This window comes from Agelaius tricolor, unplaced genomic scaffold (genome assembly GCF_023055355.1).
Source record: "Agelaius tricolor isolate 1412-34295 unplaced genomic scaffold, bAgeTri1.0.p SCAF_167, whole genome shotgun sequence".
Lineage (NCBI taxonomy): Eukaryota > Metazoa > Chordata > Aves > Passeriformes > Icteridae > Agelaius > Agelaius tricolor.
Window position 1 is genome coordinate 53,495 of NW_027269427.1, and position 25,421 is coordinate 78,915.

At 44.7% G+C, this 25,421-nt stretch overlaps 1 protein-coding gene across 8 annotated transcripts in view; it reads left to right on the forward strand.

Moving 5' to 3' along the window:
- LOC139587028 (protein EFR3 homolog B-like) overlaps positions 1-25,421 on the forward strand; it is a 64,308-nt gene that overhangs the window by 22,893 nt on the left and 15,994 nt on the right. For all 8 annotated transcript variants that reach the window (XM_071420849.1, XM_071420848.1, XM_071420851.1 and 5 more), the window contains 6 exons: positions 3,480-3,620; positions 5,166-5,309; positions 8,877-8,955; positions 13,593-13,728; positions 16,783-16,983; positions 24,106-24,253. In XM_071420849.1, coding sequence (XP_071276950.1) covers positions 3,480-3,620; positions 5,166-5,309; positions 8,877-8,955; positions 13,593-13,728; positions 16,783-16,983; positions 24,106-24,253 — 849 coding nt within the window. The remainder of the gene's footprint in view (positions 1-3,479; positions 3,621-5,165; positions 5,310-8,876; positions 8,956-13,592; positions 13,729-16,782; positions 16,984-24,105; positions 24,254-25,421) is intronic.

Here is a 25,421-nt window from a genome sequence, read left to right on the forward strand (position 1 = left end):
AAAACAGAGGAAACAATGGGAAAATGTGGGGAAATTACCAGGAAAAATGGGGGAAGTAATGAGGAAACAATATGAAAATTACCGGGAAAAATGGGGGAAACAACTGGGAAACAAGTGGAAAATGGGGGAAAATTACCAGGAAAAATGGGGGAAAATTGAAAAAAATTTACCAGGAAAAATGGGGGAAACACATGGGGAAACACCTTGGAAAAACAACAGGAAAATGGGGGAAAATAGAAAAAAAATACCAGGAAAAATGGGGGAAATTGAAAAAAATTTACAAGGAAAAATGGGGGAAACAACTGGGGAAACAATGGGAAAATGGGGGAAAATTGAAAAAAATTACCAGGAAAAATGGGGGAAACAAGTGGGAAAACAATGGGAAAACAAGGGGAAAATGGGGGAAAATTGAAAAAAATTACCAGGAAAAATGGGGGAAACAAGTGGGAAAACAATGGGAAAACAAGGGGAAAATGGGGGAAAATTACCAGGAAAAATGGGGGAAACAACAGGAAAACAACAGGAAAACAACTGGGAAAACAACAGGAAAATGGGGGAAAATTACCAGGAAAAATGGGAGAAACAACTGGGGAAACAACGGGAAAATTGAAAAAATTACCAGGAAAAATGGGGGAAACAACTGGGAAAAAATGGGGGAAAATTGAAAAAAAATACCAGGAAAAATGGGGGAAAGAATGGGGAAAAAATGGGGGAAAATTGAAAAAAAATACCAGGAAAAATGGGGGAAAGAATGGGGAAAATTACAGGAAAAATGGGGGAAAATTGAAAAAAAATGACCAAGAAAACTGGGGGAAACAATGGGGAAGCAACAGGAAAATGGGGGAAAATTGGAAATAATTGCCAGGAAAAATGGGGGAAACAAGTGGGAAAACAAATGGAAAATGGGGGAAACAACAGCAAAAAAGGGGAAAAACATGCAGAAAAACAATGGGAAAATGGGGGAAACAACAGGGAAAACAATGGGAACAATGATGGGAAAAATGATGGGAAAAAACAAAAAAATGACTGGGAAAAATGGGGGGAACACATGGGGGAAGAATGGGAGAAATGCCAGGGAAAACAATGGGAGAAATGCGAAAAACGACCGAGAAAACAACAGGGAAAAATGGGGAAAATGTCTGGGAAAAAGAATGGGAAAAATGGGGAAAACAGGCAGGAAAACAACTGGGAAAAACAATGGGAAAAGTACCAGGAAAAATGGGGGAAACAATGGGGAAACAATGGGAAAATGGGGGAGAATTGAAAAAATTACCAGGAAAAATAATGGGGGGAAATGGAAAAAAAAAAAAAAACCAGGAAAAATGGGGGAAACAGATGGGAAAAATGGGGGGAAATTACTGGGGAAAACAATGGGGAAACAATGGGAAAAATACAGGAAAAATGGGGAAACAATTGAAAAAAATTACCAGGAAAATGGGGGAAACAAATGGGAAAACAATGGGAAAATGGGGGAAACATATGGGGAAAAACTACCAGGAAAAATAGGGGAAAAAATGGGAACAATGGGAAAAGCACATGGGAAAACACATGGGGAAAAAAATGGGAGAAGTGGGAAGAAAACACAGGGAAAACAATGGGAAAAACAACCAGGAAAACAGTGGGAAAATTGGGAAAAATGATGGGGAAAAAATGGGAAAAAATGGGAAAAACTACCAGGAAAAATGGGGGAAACACATAGGAAAACAACAGGAAAAATGACCAGGAAAACAGTGGGAAAAATGGGGAAAACACGTGTTAAAACAATGGGAAAAACAATAGGAAAAATGGGAAAAATGATGGGAAAAACAACAGGAAAATGGGAGAAACTGCCCAGGAAATATGGGGGAAACACATGGGGAAACAATGGGGAAAATGGGAAAAAAGATGGAGAAAACAATGGAAAAAATGGGGAAAACACACAGAAAACAACCAGGAAAAATGGGAAAATACACAGAGGAATGAGCAGGAAAACAATGGGAACAAGGAGCAGGAAAAGAACAGGAAAATTGGGAAAAATACATGGGAAAACAATGGGGAAATGAGGGGGAAAATGGGAAACAACTGGGGAAACTATGGGAAAAATGCAGGAAAATAAATGGGAAAAATGGGGAAAACAACTGGGGAACAATGGGAAAAAAATGCCAGGGGAAAATAACAGGAAAAATGGGAAAACACAAAAAAAGGACAGGGAAAACAATGGGAAAAGAATTTGGGATTTTAGGATCGGGAAGGGATTTGGGATCAGGAAAAGAATTTGGGAGCAGGAAGGGATTTGGGATTGGGAAAATAATTTGGGATTGGGAGAAGGTTTGGGAATCAAGAAGGGATTTGGGATTGGAAGAAGATTTTGGGAGCAGGAAAAGGATTTGGGATCCGGAAGGGATTTGGGAGCAGGAAGGGATTTGGGACTGGGAGAAGATTTTGGAATCAGGAAGGGATTTGAAAGCAGAAAAAGGATTTGGGATCAGGAGGGGATTTGGGATCAGGGATTTGGGATCCCCATTCCTGTATTTTCCCTCTCAGGATCCAGATGTTGGGGATCTGGGGCCTGCAGGGCGTGGTGCGGGATCAGAAGGGGATTTGGGATCAGGAAGGCATTTGGGATCAGGGATTTGGGATCCCATCATTCCCATATTTTCCCATCCATTCAGGATCCGGATGTTGGGGATCCGCGGCCTGCAGGGCGTGGTGCGGGATCAGGGATCAGGGATTTGGGATCAGGGATTCGGGATCCCCACCATTCCCATATTTCCCCTCTCTCTCAGGATCCGGATGTTGGGGATCCGCGGCCTGCAGGGCTTGGTGCAGGATCAGGGATCAGGGATCAGGGATTTGGGATCCCCATCATTCCCGTATTTTCCCTTTCCCATCAGGATCCGGATGTCGGGGATCCGCGGCCTGCAGGGCGTGGTGCAGGAACAGGGATCAGAAGGGGATTTGGGATCCCCACCATTCCCATATTTTCCCTCTTCCATTCAGGATCCGGATGTCGGGGATCCGCGGCCTGCAGGGCGTGGTGTGGGATCAGGGATCAGGGATTTGGGATCCCCATCATTCATTCCCATATTTTCCCATCAGGATCCGGATGTCGGGGATCCGCGGCCTGCAGGGCGTGGTGCAGGATTTGGGATCAGGGATTTGGGATCCCCATCATTCCCGTATTTTCCCTTTCCCATTCAGGATCCGGATGTCGGGGATCCGCGGCCTGCAGGGCGTGGTGCAGGATTTGGGATCAGGGATTTGGGATTCCCATTCCCATATTTTCCCTTTCCCATCAGGATCCGGATGTCGGGGATCCGCGGCCTGCAGGGCGTGGTGCAGGATTTGGGATTTGGGATCAGAAGGGGATCAGGGATCCCCACCATTCCCGTATTTTCCCTCTCCCATTCAGGATCCGGATGTCGGGGATCCGCGGCCTGCAGGGCGTGGTGCGGGATCAGGGATTTGGGATCCCCATCATTCCCATATTTTCCCATCAGGATCCGGATGTCGGGGATCCGCGGCCTGCAGGGCGTGGTGCGTAAGACGGTGAACGACGAGCTGCAGGCCAACATCTGGGAGCCGCAGCACATGGACAAGATCGTGCCCTCGCTGCTCTTCAACCTGCAGCACGCGCACAGGTGGGCACCGCTGCCCTGGGCATTGCCAGGGGAATTTCCGGGAATTTCATGGGAATTCTGGGAGCGCAGGAAGGGCTGGCAAGGGGAATGGACAAGGAGGGTGGAGGTTTGGAGTGGGAAAAGTGGGAACGGGGTGGGAAATCATCCCCATCATTCCCATTCCCGTTATTCCCATTCCCTTTCCCATTCCTGTTCCCATTCCCATTATTCCCATTCCCATTCCCGCTCCCATTATTCCCTTTCCCATTCCTGTTCCCATTCCCATTATTCCCATTCCTGTTCCCGTTCCCATTCCTGTTCTGATTCCCGTTTTTCCTGCTGTTCCCACAATCATTCCCATTTTTCCCATTATCATTCCTGTTACCATTCCTGTTTTTCCACCATTTCTGTTATTCCCTTTTTCCCATTCCCGTTTTTCCTGCCATTCCCGTTATCATTGTTATCATTCCCATTCCCATTCTCGTTTTTCCTGCCCTTCCCATTCCCATTCCCATTCCTGTTCCAATTCTCATTCCCATCCCATTCCCATCCCCATCCCCATTTTTCCCACCATTCCCATTCTCATTCCCGTTACAATTCCCATTCCCATTATCATTCCCATTACTGTTGCCGTTATCATTCCCATTTTTCCTGCCTTTCCTGTTCCCATTCCCATTCCCGCTATTCCCATTATTCCTGTTCCCATTCCCATTATTCTTGTTCCCATTCCCATTGTGATTATCATTCCCGTTACCATTCCCGTTCTCACTCCCATTCCTGTTCCCATTCCCATTATTCCCATTCTGACTCCCAATCCCAATCCCATTCCCATTCCTGTTCCCCTTTTCCCTGTTGCAATTCCCATTCCTGTTCCCGTTCTGGTTCCCATTCCCGTTATTCCCATTCCCATTCCCGTTGTTCTCCTCACTGGGTTCCCATTATTCCCCTTATCATTCTCATTCTCATCATTATCATTCTCATTATCCTGTTATTCCCCTTCTCATGGTGCTCCCGTTATTCCCATTATTCCCTGTATTCCCGTTCTCACTCCTGTTCCGGTTATTCCCATTATTCCCCTCCTCACTGATTTCCCGTTCTCATTCCCATTCTTATTCCCCTTCTTCTCCTCACTTGGTTTCTGTTATTCCCATTGTTCCCATTATCATTCCCATTATCATTCCCATTGTTCCTGTTATCATTCCCATTATTGTTCCCGTTATCATTCCCATTGTTCCTGTTATCATTCCCGTTATCATTCCCGTTATCATTCCCATTGTTCCCGTTATCATTCCCATTGTTCCCGTTATCATTCCCGTTATCATTCCCGTTATCATTCCCATTGTTCCCGTTATCATTCCCGTTATCGTTCCCGTTATCGTTCCCGTTATCGTTCCCTTTATCATTCCCATTATCATTCCCATTATCGTTCCCATTATCGCTCCAGTTATCATTCCCATTATCATTCCCGTTGTTCCCATTATCGCTCCAGTTATCATTCCCATTATCATTCCCGTTATCATTCCCGTTGTTCCCTTGGTTCTCACTGTGTTCTCATCCCGGGTGCAGCCGCTCCCCGTCCCCCCTGCAGGGCGCGGAGGCGGCGGCCGAGGCGCAGGAGAGCCCCTGGGAGCTGGCGGAGCGCTGCCTGCGGGAGCTGCTGGGGAGAGCCCAGTTCGGCAACATCAAAAACGCCCTCAGGCCCGTCCTCGTGTCAGTGAAACAGCCGGGAATGCACGGGAAACACAGGGGAAATGGGGGAAAAATATGGGGATTTGTGGGGAAAAATATGGGGATTTATGGGGAAAAATATGGGGATTATTGGGGACCCCCTGGGAGCTGGCGGAGCGCTCCCTGCAGGAGCTGCTGGGACGGGCCCAGTTTGGGAACAGCACAAACGCCCTCAGGGCCAAACTCGGGGCAGTGAAACAGCCGGGAATGCATGGGAAAAACAGGGGAAATGTGGGAAAAAATATGGGGATTTATGGGAAAAAATATGGGGATTTATGGGGAAAAATATGGGGATTTATGGGAGAACATATGGGGATTATTGGGGAGCCCCTGGGAGCTGGGGGAGCACGGCCTGAGGGAGCTGCTGGGCAGGGCCCAGTTCGGGAACAGCAAAAATGCCCTCAGGGCCGAACTGGGGGCAGTGAGGAGTCCAAAATTCATGGGAAACACAGGGGAAATGTGGGAAAAAATATGGGGATTTATGGGAAAAAATATGGGGATTTACGGGGAAAAATATGGGGATTATTGGGGAGCCCCTGGGAGCTGGCAGAGCGCGGCCTGAGGGAGCTGCTGGGACGGGCCCAGTTTGGGAACAGCACAAATGCCCTCAGGGCCAAACTCGGGGCAGTGAAACAGCCGGGAATGCATGGGAAAAACAGGGGAAATGTGGCAAAAATATGGGGATTTTTGGGGAAAAATATGGGGATTATTGGGGAGGGCAGTGGGAGCTGGCGGAGCGCGGCCTGAGGGAGCTGCTGGGATGGGCCCAGTTTGGAAACAGCAAAAACGCCCTCATGGCTGAACTCAGGGCAGTGAAATAGCCGGGAAGGCATAAGAAACACAGGAGAAAATATGGGAATTTACGGGGAAAAAATATGGAAGAAAAATGGTGATTTATGGGGGAAAAATTATCGGATTTATTGGGGAAAAATGGGAATAAAGGGGATTATTGGGGAGCCCCTGGGAGCTGGGGGAGCACGGCCTGAGGGAGCTGCTGGGACGGGCCCAGTTCGGGAACAGCACAAACGCCCTCAGGGCCAAACTCGGGGCAGTTAGAAGTCCAAAATTCGTGGGAAAAAATATGGGGATTTATGGGAAAAAATATGGGGATTTATGGGGAAAAATATGGGGATTTACGGGGAAAAATATGGGGATTATTGGGGAGCCCCTGGGAGCTGGCGGAGCACAGCCTGAGGGAGCTGCTGGGACGGGCCCAGTTCGGGAACAGCACAAACGCCCTCAGGGCCAAACTGGGGGCAGTGAAACAGCCGGGAATGCATGGGAAACACAGGGGAAATGGGGGAAAAATATGGGGATTTATGGGGAAAAATTATGGGGATTTATTGAGGAAAAATGGGAATAAAGGGGATTATTGGGGAGGGCAGTGGGAGCTGGCGGAGTGCGGCCTGAGGGAGCTGCTGGGATGGGCCCAGTTCGGGAACAGCACAAACGCCCTCAGGGCTGAACTGGGGGCAGTGAGGAGTCGAAAATTCATGGGAAACACAGGGGAAATGTGGGAATTTATGGGGAAAAAATTTTGGGAGAAAAATGGGGATTTATGGGGGAAAAATTATGGGGATTTATTGGGGAAAAATGGGAATAAAGGGAATTATTGGGGAGGGCAGTGGGAGCGGCCTGAGGGAGCTGCTGGGACGAGCCCAGTTCGGGAACAGCAAAAACACCCTCAGGGCTGAACTGGGGGCAGTGAGGAGTCCAAAAGTCATGGGAAACACAGGGGAAAATGTGGGAAAAAAAAGAGGATTTATGGGGGGAAAATATGGGAATTTATGGGGCATGATATTGTGGGGTTTGGGGGAAAAATATGGGAATTATTGGGGAAAAAATATGGGAATTATTGGGGAAAGAATGGGGATTTACAGAGAAAAAAATGGGGATTTTTGGGAGAAAAAAAGGAGATTTATGAGGGGAAAAATATGGGAATTTTGGGGGGAAAATATGGGAATTTATGGGGGATGATATTGGGGATTTTGGGGGGAAAATATGGGAATTATCGGGGGGAAAATATGGAAATTATTGGGGAAAGAATGGGGATTTTTGGGGGAAATATATGGGAATTTATGGGGGATAATATTGCGGATTTTGGGGTGAAAAATGGGGATTTTGGGGGGAAAATATTGGGGATTTTGGGGGATAAATATGGGAATTATTGGGGGAAAAATATGGGAATTATTGGGGAAAGAATGGGGATTTTTGGGAGGAAAAAAAGGAGATTTATGAGGGAAAAATATGGGAATTTATGGGTGATGATATTGGGGATTTTGGGGAAAAAAAAGGGGGATTTTGGGGGGAGAGAATGGGGATTTTTGGGAGAAAAAATGGAGATTTATGAGGGGAAAAATATGGGAATTTGTGGGCCATGATATTGGGGATTTTTGGGGAAAAATATGGGAATTATCGGGGGAAAAAGATGGGAATTATTGGGGGAAAGAATGGGGATTTATGGAGAAAAAAATGGGGATTTTTGGGAGAAAAAAGGAGATTTATGAGGGAAAAATATGGGAATTTTGGGGGGAAAAATATAGGAATTTATGGGGGATGATATTGGGGATTTTGGGGGAAAAATATGGGAATGATCGGGGGAAAAAGATGGGAATTATTGGGGAAAGAATGGGGATTTTTGGGAGAAAAAAAGGAGATTTAGGGGGAAAAATATGGGAATTTGGGGGGAAAATATGGGAATTTATGGGGGATGATATTGGCGATTTTGGGGGAAAATATTGGGGACTTTGTGGGAAAAAGATGGGAATTATTGGGGGAAGAATGGGGATTTATGGAGAAAAAAATGGGGATTTTTGGGAGAAAAAAGGCGATTTATGAGGGAAAAATATGGGAATTTTGGGGGGAAAATATGGGAATTATTGGGGGAAGAATGGGGATTTTGGGGGGAAAAAAAGGAGATTTATGAGGGAAAAATATGAGAATTTTTGGGGGAAAAATATGGGAATTTATGGGGGATGATATTGGGGATTTTGGGGGAAAAAGGGGGATTTTGGGGGGAAAATCTTGAGGATTTTGGGGGAAAAAGATGGGAATTATTGGGGAAAGAATGGGGATATTTGGGAGGAAAAAAAGGAGATTTATGAGGGAAAAATATGGGAATTTATGGGGGATGATACTGGGGATTTTGGGGGGAAAAAGGGGGGCTTTGGGGAAAAGAATGGGGATTTTTGGGAGAAAAAATGGAGATTTATGAGGGGAAAATATGGGAATTTGGGGGGAAAAATATGGGAATTATTGGGGAAAGAATGGGGATTTTTTGGGAGAAAAAAAGGAGATTTATGGGGGGAAATATGGGAATTTCTGGGGGATGATATTGGGGATTTTGGGGGGATTTTGGGGGAAAAATATGGGAATTATTGGAGAAAAAGATGGGAATTTTTGGGAGAAAAAAAGGAAATTTTTGAGGGAAAAATATGGGAATTTATGGGGGAAAAATATGGGAATTTCTGGGGGACGATATTGGGGATTTTGGGGTAAAATCTTGTGGGTTTTGGGTGCAAAAAGGGCATTTTTGGGTGTTGTTTGCAGGCACCTGGACAGCCACGCCCTGTGGGAGCCGCAGGTGTTCGCCCGCGGCTGCTTCCGCATCATCATGTTCTCCATCCAGGTGGGAAAAAATGGGAAAAAATGGGAATTTTGGGGAAAAATGAGGGAATTTGGGGAAAACATGAGGGAATTTGGGTGAAAAATGAGGGAATTTGGGGAAAAATGAGGGAATTTGGGGAAAAAATGAGGGAATTTGGGGAAAAATGAGGGACTTTTGGGGGGAAAATGAGGGAATTTGGGGAAAAATGAGGGAATTTGGGGGAAAAATGAGGGAATTTTGGGGGAAAACGTGGAAATTCTGGGAAAAAATGAGGGAATTTGGGGAAAAATGAGGGAATTTTGGGAAAAATGAGGGAATTTTGGGGGGGAAAATGAGGGAATTTGGGAAAAAATGAGGGAATTTTGAGAAAAATCAAGGAATTTGGGGTAAAGAATGAGGGGAATTTTGGAAAAAATGCAAGAATTTAAAAAAAAATCGACAGAAATTCTGAGGGAAAATGTGGGAATTGGACTGGGAAAATGTGGGAATTCTGGAAAAACATCCAGGAATTTTGGGAAAAATGAGGGAATTTGGGTGAAAAATGAGGGAATTTGGGGAGAAATGAGGGAATTTTGGGAAAACATGAGGGAATTTTTGGGAAAAAATGAGGGAATTTGGGTGAAAAATGAGGGAATTTGGGGAAAAATGAGGGAATTTGGGGAAAAAATGAGGGAATTTGGGGAAAAATGAGGGAATTTTGGGGGGAAAATGAGGGAATTTGGGGAAAAATGAGGGAATTTGGGGGAAAAATGAGGTAATTTTGGGGAAAATGAGGGAATTTGGGGGAAAATGCAAGAATTAAAAAAAATCCACAGGAATTCTGAGGGAAAATGTGGGAATTGGACTGGGAAAATGTGTGAATTCTGGAAAAAATGCAGGAATTTGGGGAAAAATGAGGGAATTTGGGGAAAAAATGAGGGAATTTGGGGGAAAATGAGGGAATTTTGGGAAAAATGAGGGAATTTAGGGGAAAATGAGGGAATTTGGGAAAACATGAGGGAATTTTGGGGAAAATGAGGGAATTTGGGGAAAACATGAGGGAATTTTGGGAAAAAAAGAGGGAATTTTGGAAAAAAATGAGGGAATTTTGGGAAAAAAAAGAGGTAATTTGGGTGAAAAATGGAGGAATTTGGGGGAACAATGAGGGAATTTGAGGAAAAAATGAGGGAATTTGGGAAAAAATGAGGGAATTTGGGGAAAAAAAAGAGGGAATTCGAGGAAAAAATGAGGGAATTTGGGGAAAAATGAGGGAATTTGGGGAAAAAAAGAGGGAATTTGGGGGGAAAAATGAGGGAAATTGGGGGAAAAAATGAGGGAATTTTGGGGAAAAATGAGGGAATTTGAGAAAAAATGAGGGAATTTTGGGAAAAATGAGGAAATTTGGGGGAAAAATGAGGGAATTTGGGTGAAAAATGAGGGAATTTGGGGAAAAAATGAGGGAATTTTGGGGGGAAAATGAGGGAATTTGGGGGAAAATGAGGGAATTATGGGGAAAAAATGAGGGAATTTTGGAAAAAAATGAGGGAATTTTGGGAAAAAAAAAGAGGGAATTTGGGTGGAAAAATGAGGGAATTTTGGAAAAAAATGAGGGAATTTTGGGAAAAAAAAAGAGGGAATTTGGGTGGAAAAATGAGGGAATTTGGGGAAAAAATGAGGGAATTTGGGGAAAAATGCAAGAATTTAAAAAAATCCACAGAAATTCTGAGGAAAACCGCAGGAATTCTGGAAGAAATTCAGGAATTTTGGGCAAAGCTGTGGGAATTCTGGGAAAGCATTGAGAAAAAACCTTGGGAATTCTTGGTAAAAATCGAGGAGTTTTGGGAAAAGCTTGGAAATTCTGGGAAAAGCGAAAAAATGCAGGAATTGCAGGAGAAAATGGGGAATTATGGGAAAAATAAGCGAATTTGGAGGAAAAATGAGGGAATTCCAGTGGAAAATCATGGGAATAAAAGGGGGAATTCCAGGAAAAAATCAGGAATTTGGGGAAAACATGGGAATTTTGGGGAAATGCAGGAATTCTGGGAAAAAAAGGTGGAAATTCAGGGAAGAAATGTGGGAATTTTGGGGAAAAAATGTGGGAATTCTGGGAGAAACCGCAGGAATTCCAGTGGCAAAAAACTGGGAATTTTGGGGAAAAAGTGGGAAGGGCAGGAAAAAAAAAGTGGGAATTCCATGAAAACCCTGGGAAATATGAGGAAAAAAGGGAGAATTCTGGGGAAAAATGTGGGAATTTTGGGAAAAACCCATGGGAATTCCAGGAATAAAAAGCAGGAATTATGGGAGAAATTGCTGGAATTCTGGGAATAAAAAAGATCAGGAATTCCACAGAAAAAAACCCTGGGAATTCTGAGGAGGAATGTGGGAATTCCAGGAAAAACCTTGGGAATTCTGGGAAATTTCCTGGAAATTTCTGGGATTTCCAGGGATTTGCAGGGATTATCCTGGAAATTCCCAGAATTCCGAGCTGACATTCCTGGAATTTTCCTGAGATTTTCCCTGGATTTTCTGGGATTTTTCTGGGAATTTTCTGTGATTTTCCCAGAAATTCCTGGGACCATCCTGGAAATTCCTGCCATTTTCCTGGGATTATCCCGGCAATTTCAGGGCTTTTTCTCCAGGATTTTCAGGCGTTTTTCTCCAGGATGTTCAGGATTTCTCCAAGATTTCCCTGACTTTTTCCTGGATTTTCTAGGAATTTTCTTTGATTTCCCCAGAAATACCTGGGATCATCCCGGAAATTCCTCGGATTATTCTGGGATTTTTCAGGGGTTTCTCTCCAGCATTTTCAGGGTTTTTATTTTCCAGGATTTTCAGGGTTTCTCTCCAGGATTTTCAGGGGTTTTTCTCCAGGTTTTTCAGGGGTTTTTTTCCCCAGGATGTTCAGGGTTTTCCTCCAGGATTTTCAGGGCTTTTCTCCAGGATTTCTCCAGGATTTTCAGGGCTTTTTTTTTCCAGGACTTTCCAGGGTTTTTCTCCAGGATTTTCAGGGGTTTTTCTCCAGGATTTCTCCAGGATTTTCAGGCGTTTTTTCTCCAGGATTTTCAGGCGGTTTTTCTCCAGGATTTTCAGGGATTTTCTCCAGGATTTCTCCAGGATTTTCAGAGGTTTTTTTCCAGGATTTTCAGGGTTTTTCTCCAGGATTTTCAGGTTTTTTTCACCAGGATGTTCAGGGGTTTTTCTCCAGGATTTTCAGGGCGTTTTTCTCCAGGATATTCAGGGCTTTTTCCCAGGATTTTCAGGGATTTTCTCCAGGATTTCTCCAGGATTTTCAGAGGTTTTTTTCCAGGATTTTCAGGGGTTTTTCTCCAGCATTTTCAGGTTTTCTCTCCAGGATGTTCAGGATTTTCCTCCAGGATTTTCAGGGGTTTCTTCCAGGATTTTCAGGGCTTTTCTCCAGGATTTCTCCAGCATTCTCAGGGTTTTCCTCCAGGATTTTCAGGTTTTTCAGGGTTTTTTTCTCCAGGATTTTCAGGTTTTACTTCCCAGGATTTTCAGGGCTTTGGATTTCTCCAGGATTTTCAGGGGCTTTTCTCCAGGATTTCTCCAGGATTTTCAGGGGTTTTTCTCCAGGATTTTCAGGCGTTTTTTTTCCAGGATTTTCAGGGTTTCTCTCCAGGATTTTCAGGGGTTTTTATCCATGTTTTTCTGGGGTTTTTTTCCCCAGGATGTTCAGGGTTTTCCTCCAGGATTTTCAGGGGTTTTTCTCCAGGATGTTCAGGATTTCTCCAGGATTTTCAGGGTTTTTCTCCAGGATTTTCAGGGCTTTTTTTTTTTCCAGGACTTTCCAGGGTTTTTCTCCAGGATTTCTCCAGGATTTTCAGGAGTTTTCCTCCAGGATTTCCAGGGCTTTTCTCCAGGATTTCTCCAGGATTTTCAGGGGTTTTTCTCCAGCATTTTCAGGGCTTTTCTCCAGGATTTTTCCCGGATTTTCAGGGTTTTTCTCCAGGATTTCTCCAGGATTTTCAGGGTTTTTCTCCAGGATTTCCAGGGTTTTTTCTCCAGGATTTCTCCAGGATTTCCAGGGCATGTTCTCCAGCATTTCTCCAGGATTTCCAGGGCATTTTCTCCAGGATTTCCAGGGCATTTTCTCCAGGATTTCTCCAGGATTTCCAGGGTTTTTTCTCCAGGTTTTCTCCAGGATTTTCAGGAGTTTTTCCCAGGATTTTCAGGGCATTTTCTCCAGGATTTCTCCAGGATTTCCAGGGCATTTTCTCCAGGATTTCTCCAGCATTTTCAGGGCTTTTCTCCAGGATTTCTCCAGGATGTTCAGGGGTTTTTTCCAGGATTTCCAGGGCATTTTCTCCAGGATTTCTCCAGGATGTTCAGGGCATTTTCTCCAGGATTTCCAGGGCATTTTCTCCAGGATTTCTCCAGGATTTCCAGGGCATTTTCTCCAGGATTTCTCCCGGATTTTCAGGAGTTTTCCTCCAGGATTTCCAGGGCATTTTCTCCAGGATTTCTCCAGGATTTCCAGGGTTTTTTCTCCAGGATTTCTCCAGGATTTTCAGGGCTTTTCTCCAGGATTTCCAGGGTTTTTTCTCCAGGATTTCTCCAGGATTTTCAGGGCTTTTCTCCAGGATTTCCAGGGCATTTTCTCCAGGATTTCTCCCGGATTTCCCTGGAACTCTCTGGAACTCCCTCTCCCCTTCCCCCGGCAGCCCCAGCACTCGCACCTGGTGATCCAGCAGCTCCTCAGCCACCTGGACGCCAACAGCCGCAGCGCCGCCCCCGTGCGCGCCGGCATCGTGGCCGTGCTCTCCGAGGCCGCCGCCATCGCCGCCACCGGAGCCGTCGGTAACGAAATTCTCTGAGAATTCGGGGGGTTTTCTGGGGTTTTTCGGGGATTTCTGGGGTTTTTCTGGGTTTTTCTGGGATTTTCTGGGGTTTCCGTTCCGGCACCGTGGCCGCGCTCTCTGAGGCCGCCGCCACCGGAGCCGTCGGAACGGAAATTCTCTGGGAATTCGGGTTTTTTTGGGGGGATTTCTCGGGGTTTTCTGGGATTTTTGGGGGGATTTCTGGGGGTTTTCCTGGGATTTTGTGGGGTTTTTCTGGGATTTCTCTGGGGTTTCTGGGGTTTTTATGGGAGTTTTTTGGGATTTCTGGGGTTTTTCTGGGGTTTTTTTGGGGTTTCTGGGGTTTCCCTTCTGCCATCGTGGCCGTGCTCTCCGAGGCCGCCGCCATCGCCGCCACCGGAGCCGTCGGTAACGAAATTCTGAGGGAATTTGGGGGTTTTTTTGGGGGTTTCTGGGGTTTTTCTGTGATTTTTCTGGGGTTTTTCTGGGGTTTCCGTTCTGCCATCGTGGCCGTGCTCTCCCGAGGCCGCCGCCATCGCCGCCTCCGGAGCCGTCGGTAACGAAATTCTGAGGGAATTTGGAGTGGGTTGGGGGATTTTTCTGGGATTTCTGGGGTTTTTTTGGGGTTTTCTGGGATTTTCTGGGGTTTTTCTGGGGTTTCCATTCCGGCACCGTGGCCGCGCTCTCCGAGGCCGCCGCCCTCGCCGCCTCCGGAGCCGTCGGTATCGGAACGAGCCCAAAAATCTGTGGGAATTGTGGGATTTTTTTGAGATTTCTGGGGTTTTTCTGGGATTTTTATTTTTTATTTCTTGGGTTTTTCTCTGTTTTTTTTTTTTTTTTTTGGGTTTTCTGAGATTTTTTGGGGTTTCTGGGGTTTCCGTTCTGCCATCGTGGCCGCGCTCTCCGAGGCCGCCGCCACCGGAGCCGTCGGAACGGAAATTCTCTGGGAATTCGGGTTTTTTTGGGGGGATTTCTCGGGGTTTTCTGGGATTTTTCGGGGATTTCTGGGGTTTTTCTGGGATTTTGTGGGGTTTTTCTGGGATTTCTCTGGGGTTTCTGGGGTTTTTATGGGAGTTTTTTGGGATTTCTGGGGTTTTTCTGGGGTTTTCTGGGGTTTTTCTGGGGTTTCCCTTCTGCCATCGTGGCCGTGCTCTCCCGAGGCCGCCGCCATCGCCGCCACCGGAGCCGTCGGTAACGAAATTCTGAGGGAATTTGGAGGGGATTGGGGGATTTTTTGGGGGATTTCTGGGGTTTTTTTGGGGTTTTCTGGGATTTTCTGGGGTTTTTCTGGGGTTTCTGTTCTGCCATCGTGGCCGTGCTCTCCGAGGCCGCCGCCATCGCCGCCTCCGGAGCCGTCGGTACCGGAACGAGCCCGAACTTCTGAGGGAATTCTGGGATTTTTTGGGGGTTTCTGGGGTTTTTCTGGGATTTTTTTGGGGGTTTCTGGGGTTTCCGTTCTGCCATCGTGGCCGAGCTCTCTGAGGCCGCCGCCATCACCGCCACCGGGGGCCGTCGGTACCGGAACGAGCCCGAAATTCTCTGAGAATTGTGGGATTTTTTTGAGATTTCTGAGATTTTTCTGGGATTTTTTGGGGGGGTTTCTGGGGTTTTCTGGGGTGTTTCTGGGGTTTCCGTTCTGCCATCGTGGCCGTGCTCTCCGAGGCCGCCGCCACCGCCGCCACCGGAGCCGTCGGTAACGAAATTCTGAGGGAATTCTGGGGGGTTTCAGGGATTTTTCGGAGATTTCTGCGGTTTTTCTGTGGTTTTTTTGGGGTTTCTGGGATTTATTGGGGGTTTTTCTGGGGTTTTTTGGGGTTTCTGGGGTTTCCGTTCTGGCATCGTGGCCGTGCTCTCCGAGGCCGCCGCCTCCGGAGCTGTCGGTACCGGAACGAGCCCGAACTTCTGAGGGAATTCTGGGATTTTTTGGGGGTTTCTGGGGTTTTTCTGGGATTTTTTTGGGGGTTTCTGGGGTTTCCGTTCTGCCATCGTGGCCGAGCTCTCTGAGGCCGCCGCCATCACCGCCACCGGAGCCGTCGGTACTGGAACGAGCCCGAAATTCTGAGGGAATTCTGGGATTTTTGGGGGGATTTCTGGGCTTTTTCTGGGATTTTTTTTCTAATTACTGGGGTTGTTCTGGGATTTTCTGGGGTTTTTCTGGGGTTTCCGTTCTGCCGTCGTGGCCGTGCTCTCTGAGGCCGCCGCCCTCGCCGCCACCGGAGCCGTCGGTACCGAAATTCTGTGGGAATTCTGGGGGTTTTTTTGGGATTTCTGGGGTTTTTCTGGCATTTTCTGGGATTTTTGGGGGTTTCTGGGGTTTTTCTGGGATTTTTGGGGGGTTTCTGGGGTTTTCCTGGGGTTTTTCTGGGATTTTTCTGGGGTTTCCGTTCTGCCATCGTGGCCGCGCTCTCCGAGGCCGCCGCCTCTGGAGCCGTCAGTACCGAAACGAGCCCGAAATTCTGTGGGAAATGTGGGATTTTTTTGAGATTTCTGGGGTTTTTTCTGGGATTTTTCTCTAATTACTGGGATTTTTCTGGGATTTTTGGGGGGGTTCTGGGGTTTTTCTGGGAATTTTTTGGGGGTATCTGGGGTTTTTCTGGGATTTTTTTGGGGTTTCTGGGGTTTCCGTTCTGCCACCGTGGCCGTGCTCTCCGAGGCCGCCGCCATCGCCGCCTCCGGAGCCGTCGGTACCGGAACCAGCCCGAAATTCTGAGGGAATTCTGGGGTTTTTTGGGGATTTTCTGGGGTTTTCCTGGGATTTTCTGGGGTTTTTCTGGGATTTTTCTGGTGATTTCTGTGATTTTTCTGTGATTTTTTTCTGTGATTTTTGGAGATTTTTTTTCTCTGATTTTTCTGTGATTTTTGTCTATGATTTTTCTGTGGTTGTTGGAGATTTTTTCTGTGTTTTTTTTTTTTTATGATTTCCATAAGATTTTCCCAAGATTTCTGGCGGTTTTCCGGGACTTTTTTTTGCATTTCCAGGATTTTCCAGACATTTCTAGAATTCCAAAATTCCCAAAATCCCCCCAAATTCCCCCAAAATTCCCATTTTCCGCAGGTCCCACGGTGCTGGAGGTGTTCAACACCCTCCTGCGGCAGCTGCGCCTCAGCATCGACCTCGCCCTGGCCGGGAGTTCCCAGAATTCCCAGAATTCCCAAAATTCCCCGAATTCCCCGAATTCCGGAGGCGCCGCCGACTCCCAGAACTCGCGGCAGCTGCAGGAGAGCAAATTCCAGGAGGCCGTCATCAAAACCATCGGTGAGAATTCCCGGGATTTCGGGCATTTTCCGGGATTTCCGGGGGTTTTCTGGGATTTTAATGGGATTTTCCAGCATTTTTAGAGATTTTTTTCAGGATTTATGGGATTTTAATGGGAGTGTATGGAATTTTAAAGGGATTTTTTCTGGGATTTTCCAGGATTTTTCCTGGATTTTTCCTGGATTTTTCTAGGATTTTATGGAATTTGCCAGGATTTTAATGGGATTTTCCAGGATTTTTACTGGATTTTTCTAGGATTTTAATGGCATTTTCTGGGCCTTTTTTTTCAGGATTTATGGGATTTTTAATGGGACTGTATGGAATTTTAAAGGGATTTTCTGGGATTTTTCTGGTTTTTTTTTCAGGATTTATGGGATTTTAATGGGAGTGTATGGAATTTTATAAGGGATTTTCTGGGATTTTTTGTGGATTTTTCTAGGATTTTATGAAATTTTCCAGGATTTTAATGGAATTTTCATGAGATTTTTTGGGATTTTCCTGGGATTTTCCAGGATTTTCCCAGCATTTTCTGGGATTTATAATGGGAGTGTATGGAATTTTAAAGGGATTTTTTGGGGTTTTTCATGGATTTTTCTAGGATTTTATGGAATTTGCCAGGATTTTAATGGGATTTTCATGAGATTTTCTGGGATTTTCCTGGGATTTTCCAGCATTTCCCAGCATTTTCTGGGATTTGAATGAGGATTTATGGGATTTTCAATGGGACTGTATGGAATTTTAAAGGGATTTTCTGGGGTTTTTCTGGGATTTTCCAGGATTTTTCTAGGATTTTATGGCATTTTCCAGGATTTTAATGGGATTTGAATGGGATCTGAATGAGGATTTATGGGATTTTTATGGGATTTTTCCAGGATTTTTAACATTTTCCTGGGATTTTTCTGGGGTTCTTATGGGCTTTTCTGGGATTTTATTGGGATTTTTCCAGGATTTTTCTGGGATTTTCTGGGATTTTTCCGGGATTTTTCCAGGATTTTTTATGGTTTTATGGGATTTTCCCAGAATTTTTCATGGCTTTATGGGATTTTCTGGGACTTTTCTGGGATTTTTTTCTGGGATTTTCCAGGATTTTTACTGGATTTTTCCTGGATTTTTCTAGGATTTTATGGAATTTGCCAGGATTTTAATGGGATTTTCCAGGATTTTTACTGGATTTTTTCTAGGATTTTAATGGGATTTTCTGGGATTTTTTTTTTCCAGGATTTATGGGATTTTTAATGGGACTGTATGGAATTTTAAAGGGATTTTCTGGGATTTTTCTGGGTTTTTTTTCAGGATTTCTGGGATTTTAATGGGAGTGTATGGAATTTTATAAGGGATTTTCTGGGATTTTTTGTGGATTTTTCTAGGATTTTATGGAATTTGCCAGGATTTTAATGGAATTTTCATGAGATTTTCTGGGATTTTCCTGGGATTTTCCAGGATTTTCCCAGCATTTTCTGGGATTTATAATGGGAGTGTATGGAATTTTAAAGGGATTTTTTGGGGTTTTTCATGGATTTTTCTAGGATTTTATGGAATTTGCCAGGATTTTAATGGGATTTTCATGAGATTTTCTGGGATTTTCCTGGGATTTTCCAGCATTTTCCAGCATTTTCTGGGATTTGAATGAGGATTTATGGGATTTGAATGGGAGTCTATGGAATTTTAAAGGGATTTTCTGAGATTTTAATGGGATTTTCCAGGATTTTTATGGGATTTTCTGGGATTTTTCATGGATTTCTCCAGGATTTTATGGCATTTTCCGGGATTTTAATGGGATTTTCTGTGGTTTGAATGAGGATTTATGGGATTTTATATGGGACTGTATGGAATGTTAAAGGGATTCTCTGAGATTTTCTGGGGTTTTTCTGGGATTTTCCAGGATTTTCCAGCATTTTCTGGGATTTGAATGAGGATTTATGGGATTTTAATGGGACTGTATGGAATTTTACAGGGATTTTTCTGAAATTTTTCTGGGATTTTTCAGGACTTTTACGGGATTTTTCATGGATTTATCCAGGATTTTATGGCGTTTTCCAGGATTTTAATGGGATTTTCTGGGATTTGAATGAGGATTTATGGGATTTTCCCAGGATTTTTAATGTTTTCCTGGGATTTTTCTGGGGCTCTTATGGGCTTTTCTGGGATTTTATTGGGATTTTTCCAGGATTTTTCTGGGATTTTCCGGGATTTTAATGGGATTTTCATGAGATTTTCTGGGATTTTCCCAGAATTGTTCATGGTTTTGTGGGATTTTCTGGGACTTCCATGAGATTTTCTGGGATTTTCCTGGGATTTTCTGGGATCTTGCCAGGACTTTTCAGGGTTTATGGGATTTTCTGGGATTTTCATGGGACTTTATGGAATTTTACGGGGATTTAACAGAATTTTTAATGGAATTTAATGGGATTTTATGGGGTTTTCAGGGGATTTTCCAGCATTTTATGGGATTTTCCAGGATTTTCCCAGGATTCTCCCAGATTTTTCATTATTTTATGGGATTTTCCAGGATTTTCCCAGGATTTCCCATGGTTTAGAGGCACTTCTCTGGGTTTTTGGGGATTTTTCACCACTTTCCAGGACTTTACTTGGATTTTCCAGGATTTTCTGGCATTTTTTCTGGATTTTCTGAGATTTTTCCTGGTTTTCCAGAATTTTTCCGGCATTTCCTGGTATTGTTTTGCATTTTCCCATTATTCCCATAATTCCCACAATTCCCAATGTTCCCATTGTCATTCCCATTCCCACAATTCCCAATATTCCCATTCCCATTATTCCCACAATTCCCAATATTCCCATTGTCATTCCCATCATTATTCCCACCATTCCCATTGTCATTCCCATTATTCCCACAATTCCCAATGTTCCCATTGTCATTATTCCCACAATTCCCGTTATTCCCATTATTCCCATTCCCACCATTCCCATTGTTCCTGTTCCCATTCCCACCATTCCCATCGTTCCCATTCCTGATCCCATTCCCCTTCCCATTATTCCAATTCCCAATATTCCCATTATTCCCATTATTCCCATTATTCCCATCATTCCCATCATTCCCATCATTCCCATTCCTGTTATTCCCATTCCCATGAATTCCCATCATTCCCATGAATTCCCATCATTCCCACTATTCCTATCATTCCGTGATTTGCATTCCCATTATTCCCACCATTCCCATTCCCATTATTCCTGTTATCCTCATTCCCACTCCCATCATTCCCATTATCCCATCATTCCCACCACTCCCATTATCCCCATTATTCCATGATTCCCATCCCAATCCCAATCCCATTATTCCCATCCCAATCATTCCCATTCTCATTAATTCCCATTATTCCCACCATTCCCATTCCCATTATTCCTGTTATCCTCATTCCCATTCCCATTATTCCCATTGTCCCATTATTCCCATTATTCCTGGTAATTCCCATCATTCCCACCACTCCCCCATTATTCCATGATTCCCATCCCAATCCCAATCCCATGATTCCCATCCCAATCATTCCCATTCTGATTAATTCCCATTATTCCCACCATTCCCATTCCCATTATCCCCATTATCCCCATTATTCCCATCCCTTTTCCAATGCCATTCCTGTTATTCCCATCCTTCCCATTCTTCCCATTATCCCATTCCCATCATTCCCACTATCTCCACCATTCCCATCTATTCCCATTCCCCTTAATCCCACCATTCCCATTATTCCCATTATCCCCATCACTCCCATTCCCACCATTCCCATCCATTCCCATTCCCACCACTCCCATTTTATCCCATCACTCCCATTCCCGTTATTCCCATCATTCCATGATTTGCATTCCCGTTATTCCCACCATTCCCATTTATTCCCGTTATCCCCATTCCCATTCATTCCCATCATTCCCACTCCCATCATTCCCATTATCCCCACTAATTCCCATCATTCCCACCATTCCCATTCCTGTTATCCCCATCAATTCCCACCATTCCCATCAATTCCCACCATTCCCATCATTCCCATTATCCCTGTTCCCGCTATTCCCATTCTCCCCATTATTCCCATTCCCATCATTGCCATTCCCAATCTTATTCCCATTGTTTTTCCTGTTATTCCCCTTATCATTCCCATTAATTCCCATTAATTCCCATCATTCCCATTGTTCTCATCCCAATCCCATCGTTCCCATTCCCATTCATTCCCATCATTCCCCTTATCGTTCCCATTAATTCCCATCAATTCCCATTATTCCCATCATTCCCATTCGTATTCCCATCATTCCCATTGTCATTCCCATTGTTACTCCTGCTATTCCCATGATCATTCCCACCATTCCCATTCCCATTATTCCCATTATTCTCATCATTCCCATTATTTGTGTCATTCCCATTGTCATGCCCATCATTCCCACCATTCCCATTATCCCATTATCCCCATCACTCCCACTCCTGTTATTCCTGTTCCCACCATTCCCATCATTCCCGTTCTAATTAATTCCAATCATTCCCATTATCCCCATTCCCATTATCCCCATTGTTATTCCCATCATTCCCATTGTTCCCACCATTCCCATCCATCCATCATTCCTGTTATCCTGATGTTCCCATTCCCATAATTCCCATTATTATTCCCATTGTCATTCCTGCTATTCTCGCTGTTATTCCCGTTGTCATTCCCATTATTCCCGGTGTCTTTCCTGCTGTTTTTCTCATCATTCCCGCTGTTGTCATTCCCGTCATTCCCTCTGTTGCCATTCCCATTACTCCTGCTGCTGTCATTCCCGTTGTCATTCCCATTATTCCCACTGGTTTTATTCCCATTATTCCCGTTATTCCGGCTGTTTTTCCCATTGTCATTCCCATTATTCCCACTGTTTTTATTCCCATTATTCCCATTGTCATTCCCATTATTCCGACTGTTTTTATTCCCATTATTCCCGGCTGTTTTTCCCATTGCCATTCCCGTTATTCCCACTGTTTTTATTCCCATTATTCCCATTATTCCCATTGTCATTCCCATTATTCCGGCTGTTGTTTCCATTCCTGCTGTCATTCCCATTATTCCCACTGTTTTTATTCCCACTATTCCCGGCTGTTTTTCCCATTGTTATTCCCATTATTCCCATTATTCCCATTGTCCTTCCTGTTATTCCCACTGGTTTTATTCCCATTATTCCCACTGGTTTTATTCCCATTATTCACGCCGGTTGTATTCCCATTATTCCGGCCGGTTTTCCCACTGTCATTCCCATTATTCCCACTGTTTTTATTCCCATTTTTCTGGCTGTTTTTATTCCCATTATTCCCATTGTCATTCCCATCATTCCCACTGTTTTTATTCTCATTGTCATTCCCATTATTCCCACTGTTTTTATTCCCATTAATCCCATTATTCCCGTTATTCCAGCTGTTTTTCCCACTGTCATTCCCATTATTCACATTGTTCCCATTGTTTTTATTCCCATTATTCCCACTGTTTTTATTCCCATTATTTCCAATGTCATTCCGGCTGTTTTTATTCCCATCATTCCCATTATTCCAATTATTCCCACTGTTTTTATTCCCATTATTCCCGTTATTCCAGCTGTTTTTATTCCCATTGCCATTCCCATTATTCCCACTGTTCTTATTCCCATTATTGCCATTGTCATTCCCACTATTCCCATTATCCCCACTGGTTTTATTCCCATTATTCCCATTATCATTCCCATTATTCCCATTATTCCCGCCGGTTTTATTCCCATTATTCCGGCCGGTTTTCCCACTGTCATTCCCATTTTTCCCACTGTTTTTTTCCCATTTTTGTGGCTGTTTTTATTCCCATTATTCCCATTGTCATTCCCATCATTCCCACTGTTTTTATTCCCACTATTCCCATTATTACCACTGGTTTTATTCCTATTCCCATTGTCATTCCCATTATTCCAACTGTTTTTATTCCCATTATTCCCGCTGTTTTTATTCCCATTATTCCCATTTCCATTCCAGCTGTTTTTCCCATCATTCTGGCTGTTTTTCCCATTGTCATTCCCATTGTCATTCCCATTATTCTCCCTGTTTTTATTCCCATTATTCCCATTGTCATTCCCATGATTCCGGCTGGTTTTATTCCCATTATTCCCACTATTCCCACTGGTTTTATTCCCATTATTCCCACTGGTTTTATTCCCATTATTCCGTCTGTTTTTCCCATTGTCTCTCCCACTATTCCCATTATTCCCACTGGTTTTATTCCCATTATTCCCGTTATTCCAGCTGTTTTTCCCATTGTCATTCCCACTATTCCCATTATTCCGGCTGTTTTTATTCCCATTATTCCCATTGTCATTCCCATTATTCCCACTGGTTTTATTCCCATTATTCCCATTTTCATTCCCGCTGTTTTCATTCCGGCTGTTGTCATTCCCATTATTCCCATTATTCCCACTGTTTCCATTCCCGTTGTCATTCCGGCTGTTTTCATTCCCGTTGTCATCCCGGCTGTTTTTATTCCCATTGTTATCCCAGCTGTTTTTATTCCCATTTTTCCCACTGTTTGTATTCCCATTATTCCGGCTGTTCCCATTCCCATTATTCCAATTGTCATTCCCATTATTCCGGCTGTTTTTATTCCCACTGTTTTTACTCCCGTTATTCCCATTATTCCGGCTGTTATTATTCCCATTATTCCCATTCCCATTATTCCCGCTGTTTTTCCCATTGTCATTCCCATTATTCCCACTATTCCAGCTGTTTTTATTCCCATTGTCATCCCAAATGTTTTTATTCCCATTTTTCCCATTATTCCCACTGTTTTTATTCCCGTTGTCATTCCAACTGTTTTTATTCCCATTATTCCCACTGTTTTTATTCCCATTATTCCCAGTGTTTTTCCCACTGTCATTCCCATTATTCCCACTGTTTTTATTCCCATTATTCCCGTTGTCATCCCGGCTGTTTTTATTCCCATTGTCATTCCCACTGTTTTTACTCCCATTGTTATCCCAGCTGTTTTTATTCCCATTTTTCCCACTGTTTGTATTCCCATTATTCCGGCTGTTTTTATTCCCATTATTCCCATTATTCCGGCTGTTTTTATTCCCATTATTCCCAGTTTTTATTCCCACTGTTCCCATTATTCCCATTATTCCCGCTGTTCCCCCCAGGTTCGTTCTCGGCGACGCTGCCCCCGTACCAGCAGTCGGAGGTGATGCTGTTCATCATGAACAAGGTGCCCATCCCGGAGAATTCCCAACATTCCCAACATTCCCAGCATTCCCGGGGCATCCCCGAGCCGGGAGCCGAGCCTGACGGGTGAGCCCTGCCCTCCCCATTCCCAGAAATTCCCAAAAAATTCCCCAAATTCCCAGCATTCCCAGAGCCAGGAGCCGAGCCTGACGGGTGAGCCCCGCCCCCCATTCCCAGAATTCCCAAAAATTCCCAAAAATTCCCAAAAATTCCCAACATTCCCGGGGCATCCTGGAGCCAGGAGCCAAGCCTGACAGGTGAGCCCTGCAGCCCCAGTCCCAGAATTCCCAAAAATTCCAGAATTCCCAACATTCCCAACATTCCTGGAGCTGGGAGCTGAGCCTGATGGGTGAGCCCTGCAGCCCTATTCCCAGAATTCCTAAAAATTCCCAAAAATTCCCAACATTCCCGGAGCCAGGAGCTGAGGCTGACGGGTGAGACCTGCCCTCCCCATTCCCAAAAATTCCCAAAACTTCCCCAAATTCCCAACATTTCCAACATTCCCGAAATTCCCAGAGCTGGGAGCTGAGGCTGATGGGTGAGCCCTGCGTCCCCATTGCCACAATTCCCAAAAATTCCCAAAAATTCCCAACATTCCCAGCATTCCCAGAGCCTGGAGCCAAGCCTGACAGGTGAGCCCCGCCCCCCCATTCCCAGAATTCCCAAAAATTCCCCAAATTCCCAACATTCCCAGGGCATCCCAGAGCTGGGATCAGGATCCCCTGGGTGACACCTACCCCCCCCCTTCTCAGAATTCCCAAAAATTCCCAACATTCCCAGAGCTGGGATCAGGATCCCCTGGAATTCCCATCCTCAATTCCTGGAATTCCTGAATTCCTGAGCCAGAATTCCAGGAATTCCCAACATTCCCTGAGCCAGGAGCTGAGCCTGATGGGTGAGCCCCGCCCCCCATTCCAGGAATTCCCAAAAATTCCCAACATTCCCAGAGCCGGGATCAGGATCCAATGGGTGAACCCCACCCCCAATTCCTGGAATTGCTGAGCCAGAATTCCCGGAATTCCGACAATTCCCAAAATTGCTTGGGAAGGAATCAGGATCCAAGGGCTGAGTCCCAGCCCCAATTCCCAGAATTCCCAGATCCAGAATTCCTGAAATTCTGAAAATTCCCAGAGCCTGAATTCCTGAAATTCCCAAAATTCCCAGATCCACAATTCCTGAAACTCTCAGAATTCCCAGGTCCAGAATTCCCAAAATTCCCAGAATTCCCAGAATT